This window comes from Chenopodium quinoa, unplaced genomic scaffold, assembly GCF_001683475.1.
Source record: "Chenopodium quinoa cultivar QQ74 unplaced genomic scaffold, ASM168347v1, whole genome shotgun sequence".
In the NCBI taxonomy this organism is placed as follows: Eukaryota; Viridiplantae; Streptophyta; class Magnoliopsida; order Caryophyllales; family Amaranthaceae; genus Chenopodium; species Chenopodium quinoa.
The window spans coordinates 3,630,166-3,639,503 of NW_018742461.1; the positions used below are offsets into that span (position 1 = coordinate 3,630,166).

Genomic DNA, 9,338 nt, shown 5'->3' on the forward strand with positions numbered 1-9,338 from the left:
TATCCAGCTGCTCTAAGTTGAACTCACTGCCAGACACAATGTGCCAGCTCACTTCCCTAAAATCACTTAAACTGAAGAACTGCTTTGGCCTGACGAGAAAGAAGATGTAGTGCCTAGTGACCCCAAGGCAGGAAGGACTAGCCAAATTTAGTTATATCCCTAATTTTCATGTATGTTGCACAGCCACATCCTCTGAATCTCTCTGTCCAGGACTAATCCAGGCCTTCCCTCTTAAACTGCCCTGCTGTTCTCAGATTACTAGTGCTACATTTTGTTTATAAGATGACCTCTGCAATGCCGTTTTATTTCATCTAGCAACTTTTATCATTATAAGAAATTTAGTTTAAGACAAAAGTGCTCTTTTCTTTTTTAAGAATCTAAAAAAGATAAACCACAATTGAAAATTAATTTCATGTATTTGGTTCCTTGCAAGAAGGGTTGGGGACAAAATGAAAAATGGAAATGGTACGGGGAAAAGGGAAAGAGGAATGTAAGATAAACAAAAGGAATGGCTTCCCTTACGAAGAAAAAATGCTTTACACCCTGCAGAGAACTAGTATTTTTAACAATTGGGAAACCTGTTTCCCATTCTTCCCAAACCAAACCCAAGAAAATGGGAAATCACCTTTCTTGGAAAATATTTTTCTCACTATTAAAAACTCTTACAAGATGCTGGCATTTCCGCGCTCACCCTAACAATTTGAAGTCAAAAGCTCTTTCGACTTAGCTGAGTTGCAAACTGATCAGCAGCAGCACACGACGCGGATCCTATTGACCCTTCATATCTGTGTAACATGATGAAAATTGAAGTTACATGTGAGGAACAAAAGAATTGCTACGCACAAACACACTTGAAAGTGCAATTTGCATTCGAAATATGATCATCTGCTTGACAGTATTCTAGGAACAAACTGTCATTAAATGTGAGGAACAAAAGAATTGCTATGCACAATCTCACTTGAAAGTGCAATTTGCATTCTAAATATGATGATCTACTTGGCAGTATTCAAGGGACAAACTGTTAATTGTTTTTTTTTTTTTTTTTTTTTTTTTTTTTTTTTTTTTTTTTTGTGACTTGTTGATTGTGAGGAACAAAAGAACTGCTATGTACATATTCACTTGAATGTGCAATTTGCATTCTAAGTATGATTATGATCTAATTGGAAGTATTATAGGAACACATTGTCTCCATAGTATGCAGTAGGTATGAATAGATTAATGGATTATTATACTTACAAGGCTACTAAGAGAAATGCTGCTGTTTGCATCACCACGACACCTTCACCTGAGGGCTTTGTTGTGTTCATGCACCTTGCATGAAACCAGTTCTCATGAATTGAAGTTACCACGTCTACAACGAAAATGCCAGGGGTTAAGAAGGCCAAAACAGTAGTGTACTAGAAGCCGTAACATCTAACCAAAAATTGCACTTCCACAACTTAATTTGAAAGTCATAACTTAGATCCTTATTAATTTAAGAATAGTAACAATATGGGTACTGAACATCATTTTCACAACCTATAATATGCAACATATTTTCATTGATTTAAGGAGAAGATTACTCAATACATATCAATATCATTGTATCTGAGGGAGTAGAACTTTTCATCAAAGCTACAAAATTAAAGCTGCGATTCTACAACAGCTGAGGCATACTACGTAGGCTTCCCTAGGCTATTGTCCAAGGTAATAACACAGTCGGATATACATCTTTATTGATCACGGAGGACAACAGAGAGCAAGAAACTTTCAAGTCAGATTTTAAAAACAAAGGTTCTCTTTGTGTTGTTGCTTCCAAACAATAGAAATTGATTTGTAGTCATTAGTTGAGCACAACTCACATTCATTTGGCCCAAGGAGGAAGGTCTCAGTCTGCAACTTGTTGCGCTTTACAAAGTTTACAAACTGACTTAGTTCAATAGGATCTGCTCTATATCCTTCTTGCTCTGCGCTGCAAATGCCAAATCAACCATCAGCAAGCTATATGCCTTTTCAAAGTACAGCTAACAGAAGTACGATGAAAAAAATTAAAAATTCTTAGTGTTACATTAATCTCCTTTTTTGAGCTACTAGATAAACGGGAACATAATTCAGAAATTTGCACAGCTTAACAATGTTGGATGCGTCAATATGCAGATTGCTGTTAGGTGCCAGTGCAAAACTGTCAAAGTCATAACCTCTGATCAACACATATTTTATCCTTCTACCAATTTATCTTCAACCATGTTACACAGCATTAGGCCCTATACAACCCTATTATCGACTGTTTTGATTTTTTTTGAGTTAAATAGAAACTATCAAGTCTTCACACCTATTGGAGTATTGAATATGGAATATCCAACAGGGACGCTTGAGATTAAAAGACAATCCAAGCCAAATAACATAGTCCTTGAAACAAAGAATCATTTATATGATCAAGTTAGGCAAAAGAAAACTGTTTCCTTTTCAAATCATCCCAATGATACAAGAAACAACATAGTGATCATTTATATTCAAGACAATTAAGAGATCGATGGGCAAATTAACTAACTATAATTTTGCCTCCATGCTACATTACTTATACTCGGGTACTCGGGTCAGTCATGGCCCACATGGGTATATGTCCAGGCGCTCGGCTTGGCCACTTTGTTAAAACATTCCATGATTTTGGCACAACATTAAGTGTAAGAGTATTCTACTAATTTTGGGGATTCGACACAGGTACTTCTACTTGAGGTGAAGTGAAAAGTATGTGCTTTCAACTTTTCAAGTTTAAAACTATAAGAATCAAAACAAATGCAAAAATCACTGCAAAATAATAAAATGTCATACATGGTTGATAAGAGGCGTGAGGGTCCTGTAGGATCATAGTTGACAAGTAATGCAGCCTTTAAAGGTTGCCCTACAAATTGAAAAGCAGATTCAACAAATTGTTCATGTATATTAATAAGAATTTAAATAAAAAAAACCAATTCAAACCCAGAAAATCAATATTTCTAACCTGAACCTACATAATCAGGTGCCCATTTATCCCACAATCTATGAACAGCAGTCCAATCCATTCATAATCAGGCCCGTCCCTGAGGCAGGGCAGGAGGGGCGACCGCCCTAGGACCAGGGAAAAGAGATTTGATTTCATATTGAATTATCTCGAAAAATACATAATTTTAGGGATACTTGATTCAATAATCAAATTACGCTCCTAATTTTCTTTCTTTTGGATATGATGTTTCATAATCTAAGAATTTGCGAACCCTAAACTTAAAGCACTGATAATTAAATTAGATTAGATCAAATATAAACCCTAGATTGTGAAATTGATGTGATGATAACAACAACAAACAACTTACCTTAGAAGCTGCTTCAATGGGGGATACAAGAATTAGATTCAACGGAGAACGCTTCGATGGAGAACGTTGAGTGCGCTTCAATGGAGAACTTGAGTGCGCTGCAATGAAATAACTCAAGAGACTTAGGACATAGAAATGGAGGCCTTTAAAAGCCATGACCCGCCATAGTTATAATATAAATAAATGAGGCGGGTTTTTATATGATCGTCTAATTATGAGACAGATGGACTTTATAAAGGTTTTATGTAAATATGTTTAAAATATTTTTAGAAAATTATCAATAGTACACATAAGGTTTGGGCCTTTATTAATAGTACACCTGCTAAACTATCGTTTATCAACGGTACATTCAAGGTTTTATACTATTATTAGCCGTACACCTACCGTTAGACAAACGTTAAAAAAAACGTTAGTTTTGGCTTTTTTAACTTAAAAACTGACACGTGGCGACCTATAATTGATCCAAAAAAATAAAAATAAAATAAATTTTTTAAAAAAGTTAGATTAATAAAATAAGATTTTCTCTCTCCTCCAAACTTCCAGCCTCTCCTTCAAAACTACACTAACTCACAACATCTTACCCAAATCCATGCTAAAATCATCCGTTCAAATCTCTCTACCAACCCAATTCTTGCCTCCCAGTTACTCCACCTTCATTCTTCCTTTGGCAATCTCAACTGCGCTTCTTCAATCTTCCATCGAATTCAATCTCCTTCAACCTTCTCCTGGAATCTCATCATCAGAGCTCATACAATCAACTCTTCTTCTTCAAAGTCTCTCATTTTGTACAATCTTATGATATGTGCTGGGGTACCACCTGATAAATTCACCTTCCCTTTTGTCATTAAAGCTTGCGCTGCTTCTTCGGCTGTTGAAAAGGGTAAGGAGGTTCATGCTTCTGTTATTAAATCTGGGTTTTATTGTAAAGATTTGTTTGTTAAGAATACCCTTTTGGATATGTACTTGAAATGTGGGAGTTTAGAGTGTGCACGCAAGGTGTTCGACGAAATTCCTGTGAAAAATGTTGTGTCTTGGACTACGATGGTTTCGGGTTTGGTTGGATTTAGGGAGTTAGATTGTGCTAGAAAACTGTTTGATCAAATGCCTGTGAGAAATGTGGTTTCTTGGACTGCTATGATCAATGGGTATGTGTCGAATGGGAGGCCTCAAGAGGCGTTCGAGTTGTTCTCCCAAATGCAGGTTGAAGGAGTGAAACCTAATGAGTTTACTCTTGTTAGTTTGCTGAGAGCGTGTACCGAGCTGGGGAGTCTTATTTTATGGTGGTGGAAGGGAAGAGGAAAGAGAAAGGAAGGAGGAAAGAGAAGGGGAAGGGTGGTCAGAGGGGGGTGGGATGTCTGGTTGACTGCTGGAAGTTATGGAGGAGGAGGAAGGATGGAGGAAAGAGAAAGGAAGGAGGTAGGAAAAAAAAGGAAAAAAATAAAAATAATGTTGTTTAAATAAAATTATCAAAATTAAAAATTAAAAAAAATTATCTTATTTTATTAATCTAACTTTTTTTAAAATTTTATTTTATTTTTATTTTTTTGGACCAATCACAGGCCGCCACGTGTCAGTTTTTAAGTTAAAAAAGCCAAAACTAACGTTTTCTTAACGTTTGTCTAACGGTAGGTGTACGTCTGATAATGGTATAAAACCTTGCATGTACCGCTGATAAACAATAGTTTAGCATGTGTACTATTGATAAAGGCCCAAACCTTGGGTGTACTATTGATAATTTCCCAATATTTTTTGATATTTCTATATGTCAAAGCTTGTATCAATTCTTTGAAAGTTTTTAAGAGTTTTTTTTTTAAAAAAAACAGCTAAAATTACCTTAATTAAACTGAGTTTACAACAAACAAAAGGACAGTAAGTAACATAAGTTACTATTGGCATAAGAAGCCCTTACGCAATATCAATTAAGGTCATTAACGACATTTACTATTTAGTTATTACAACGAGTAAGGACAACGCATATAAGGCTTACCAATATACATTTAAATATGCGATGAGACTATTGATAGAACGAGGGAAGTTGGTGATGATGTTTCGTGTTGTGCAAGATATTTTCTAACATACAATTAAAAGTCTATGAATGTTGGTGAAATGACGGAAACAACCCAAAATCAGTATGTCTTACATTAAGGGACCCTAATAATTTTAATGTATAAAATCCTCTTGAGATATATGCTTCATACATGTCAATCACATTTCTTTGTAATCTGACAAAACCATATCTTATACTCCGTCTGTCCCATAATATAGTTCCAATTTTGTTTTTTTCACGGTATTTAAGAAATGGGAGGAGAAGTGGAAAAGAACTAGACAAAAGTACAAGGCAAGTGGATAATATAAGGGGAAAAAGGTAAAAAGTTAAATATAGACAAAAGTTAGAGAGAGAAAGCGAAAAAAGTACAATGCAAGTGGATAAGTTAAGGGTAAATTAGGAAGTTCAATGAATAAAGTAAAAATTAAGGGTATAATGGTCTTTATATACTATTCAAAAATAGAAACAGGAACAACATTTTGGGTCTCTAAAATAGGAAAACAAAAACTATATTGTGAGACAGAGGGAGCATATATTCTCATACAAGGTCATGATGTTGTAATGACTTTTACCGATATCACATACAAATGAGTTTAACAACACCTACTACGCGTTTATGTAAATCTGAAATTGAAATTTTGCTACATCTCCCAACAAATATAAGTAAAACCACTTCCACTAAAGGAATACATTTTTTTTAAAACTAAAGAGATTAAAAACGACAATTTCAAGAGTCAAACGACTCCATTTCATCCTCCAATTTACCCTGAATTCGACCTGTCTTCGCTTTTCGATCTATTATATTGAATGCTTCGAAAATCTAAGTTTTAATTTTTAGAAAAATTCACTATAATTTATTAATCCGAACTTTCAGCAATTTACTCTCAATAATCCCAAATTACGTTAATTAGAGAGCACTACAAACTTTTGGGTTGATTTTCTTCCACTAGATCGATTAACCAGTGACTTAAAGAAAGGGTGATTTTCATTTTGTAAAAGCAATATGTGATGTGTCACAACATAATTGGTCCAAATTTTTTTTGTAAAAAAAAGAAAAAAAAAATTAAAAACCCTTCCCAGCCAGCTACCATCCTTCCTCCCCTTAGCCCCAACCCCCGGCCCGACCGAAATTCGACCGCCCGCCTCCCCTAGCAACCGATAACAGCCAGTCAACCCTTCTCTACCCCTAAAAACACTCTGGCGACCCACTTACACCATCGAAACCACCCCCCTTCCCCCATCCCCCAAATAGCCCCTCTCTTCTCAGGTCGATGAAACTGCCCCTCCTCCCTTCCCTTGTCGTTGAAACGACCGATTTTTTAGCTCCCTCGATTGGAGATTATTGCCAAGAAATTAAATGCAGTTGTGTTACTCAAGGTTTTTGTGGTAGATTTTTTTAGATTTTTTTCTTACAAAAAAATAAATAAATAAATGGTAGTTAGTTGTTCTCAAAGTAGTCATTATAATGGTAGTTGTTGGTAAAATTATCTTTAATTTTCACAAAATTACCCTATATCTAAAGTATAATACTCCCTTCTTCACTTTTTATTGGATACATTTTGACTTTTACACGTTTTTCAATACACACATTTGATTATTATTCATTACATACTTTTTAAAATTATAACGATTGAATATTAATAGAGCATTTGTTGAGATGAATCAAACATGATCTCACACGACTCTTTTACTTTTGTGAGTAAATTTAAATATTATCTAATTCCCTCTATCCCAGAATACATGACATAGTCAATATTGCACGCATGTCAATGCATTATTTTGAATTTATTTGTATATAATTAATTATTATGAAAATTATTTTAAAATTATATTTTGAAACTTTATATATATACCTATTTAACAACATAATTTATGATAAAATAAGTTTTTATTATGTTAGTAAAAAAATATGATCAAAACTAATACATATATAGTGAAAAAAGTCCAACGTCTCATATATTTTGGGACGGAATGAGTATTATGAATAACTTTTAAAATTTAAACATAACCAATAAAAAGAAACGGTTGAAGTATTATGAATAATATTTAAAATCTGATAATAACCAATAAAATACGGAGGGGTACCCTACAAAAATCATCCTAAAGTTTTTGTAAAAAAAAATCATCCTAAAGTAATTGAAACACTTTAATATACATTTTGTTGATACATAACATTATTTTACCTTTAATAATTTTGATCATATATTTATTATAATTAGTTAATACTATGAAATTTTATACAATGTATCAATTTTTTTGTGCATATTATTTATAGAATTCAAGTCAATCTCGTAACAAATTATGCCGATTAAAATTGATGCCACTTTAAAAAATGGAGGAATTATTTTTCTTGCATTAAATGTTTGAATTAATTATAATTGTAGTTATATAAAGATATCTTAATGAATGTTATTTTTTTTATAGTAATAGTTTATATAAAGTTATCAAAATCAAGATTCCACTTTGAATTGGAAGGGATTTAGATGTGTATGTGTTACTGGTGATAGTAGTTGTTTTAGAAGTTTTCTTACAAGTTTTTATTTCTTACATGAGAAGGTTTTTCTTGTTTTAGGCTTAATATATTTTAATTATGCAATTTTATTTTGACAATAATTATTTTTACGATATAGGAGAATCGAGTGAGATGATTTTTAAGTGGTTGATAATTTTATTTGGTATGTATACATGTATGGATTTTTTAATATTCGCATAGTATCTTAATAGGTATTTTATATAATTTGAAAATTAAAGTGTCATCATTATAAGAAGATTATGATTCTTGGATTGTTTGATAAATTCTATTTAATGACATGTTTACAAGCATGATAATAAATGATAATTTAATTATGAGATGATACATTTATGAAACATGATTATTATTGATTTCTCATTCATAATTATAGATTGAAAGAAGTAAGTCAATTTAATACTCTTTCATAGAATGAGATGAATCAAAGAAATTCAATGTAGAAGTGTAATTATGCACATTTTGTGTGTGTCATAACCATGTAATAAATTGATTAGTCCCAAAATAAATTATCACATATAACTATTTAAAAATATAATATTCTAACGAATAAGTCACAAAAGAAATTAAAAGAGGTGTGTGAATAGTGAAAAAATGTAAATAATGCAATTAAAATAATTGATGAAATCTAATATATATAAAAAAGTAGGCATTTTTCAAGAGCATTCGGAGCGCCACATAAGCAAAGGTATATTTTCGACCAATTAAAAATTAGATTTCTATTTTATTTTGGAATTAAAAAATTTCGTTTGCCACCTAAACAAAATTGGCGAATGAGATTTAAGAATTTTTCCACGTAAGTAAAAACAACGAATATTGATTTATTAGGATTAAATTTATTTTAAAAACTAAAAATTATCTTTTAAAATAATCATCTTTAGATATAGGATTTATATACGTACTATTATAAGATAAATTTTGATTGTGTTTATGATAAGAAATAAAAATTATTCCTTAATTATAATTAAATTAAAATTTGTGACATTTAGATGAAAAAATTCCAATGCATAAATTTAATTTTATATAATTACAATTTTTAGATTAATTTCACAACAATTATTCACTTTCTGGTAAATATTTTAATATGTTTTATAAGACTATAAAGATTAATTTTATATAAATTTTATTTTTGCGAACATATTCTATTTATCCACTTTTATTAGATGGAAGAGATATCGGTGTGAACTAAGTTGGTGATCCTATCGAAATTTTTTTAATACAAATTTTTTTTACATCGAAATATTACATCTAATAACTTTATTTTTAATGTAAAAAATATTATGAGCATAATCTGATTACAAAAATTATGTTTATGAGATTTTATGTATAAAAAACCGTAGGATATTAGGATTTAAATTATTTAAAAAAATAAAAATTATCTTATGAAATTAATGGTTTTATCTAAATACCCGATTTATAAGATGTTTTTTTCATA

General features: G+C 31.7%; 2 protein-coding genes across 2 annotated transcripts; one reads left to right on the forward strand and one right to left on the reverse strand.

Annotated features, from left to right (window-relative positions):
* Positions 1-387: 387 nt before the first annotated feature.
* On the reverse strand, positions 388-3,506 carry LOC110718806. Its single transcript, XM_021897718.1, has 6 exons — positions 3,330-3,506; positions 2,981-3,087; positions 2,812-2,881; positions 1,842-1,951; positions 1,237-1,351; positions 388-785 (listed from the first exon to the last, which is right to left on the reverse strand). Exons 2-6 carry the CDS (start codon positions 3,039-3,041, stop codon positions 707-709), a joined length of 435 nt encoding a protein of 144 aa, XP_021753410.1. The 5' UTR covers positions 3,042-3,087; positions 3,330-3,506; the 3' UTR covers positions 388-706.
* LOC110718981 (pentatricopeptide repeat-containing protein At3g26630, chloroplastic-like) lies at positions 3,386-4,805 on the forward strand. The gene is made up of 2 exons (XM_021897917.1): positions 3,386-3,422; positions 3,847-4,805. The coding sequence occupies exons 1-2, from the start codon at positions 3,386-3,388 to the stop codon at positions 4,788-4,790; spliced, it is 981 nt and encodes a 326-aa protein (XP_021753609.1). The 3' UTR covers positions 4,791-4,805.
* The last annotated feature ends 4,533 nt before the right edge of the window (positions 4,806-9,338 follow it).

Bases quoted from the DNA above. Each gene is read 5' to 3' on its own strand.
- LOC110718806 (XM_021897718.1), bottom strand. From the start codon at position 3,041: ATGGATTGGACTGCTGTTCATAGATTGTGGGATAAATGGGCACCTGAT. The intron at 1,352-1,841 runs GTGAGTTGTGCT...TTTTCGTTGTAG, and splicing joins CCTCCTTGGGCCAAATGAAT to ACGTGGTAACTTCAATTCAT. The intron at 786-1,236 runs GTAAGTATAATA...CATGTTACACAG, and splicing joins GCATTTCTCTTAGTAGCCTT to ATATGAAGGGTCAATAGGAT.
- LOC110718981 (XM_021897917.1), top strand. From the start codon at position 3,386: ATGGAGAACGTTGAGTGCGCTTCAATGGAGAACTTGA. The intron at 3,423-3,846 runs GTGCGCTGCAAT...TAATAAAATAAG, and splicing joins CGCTTCAATGGAGAACTTGA to ATTTTCTCTCTCCTCCAAAC.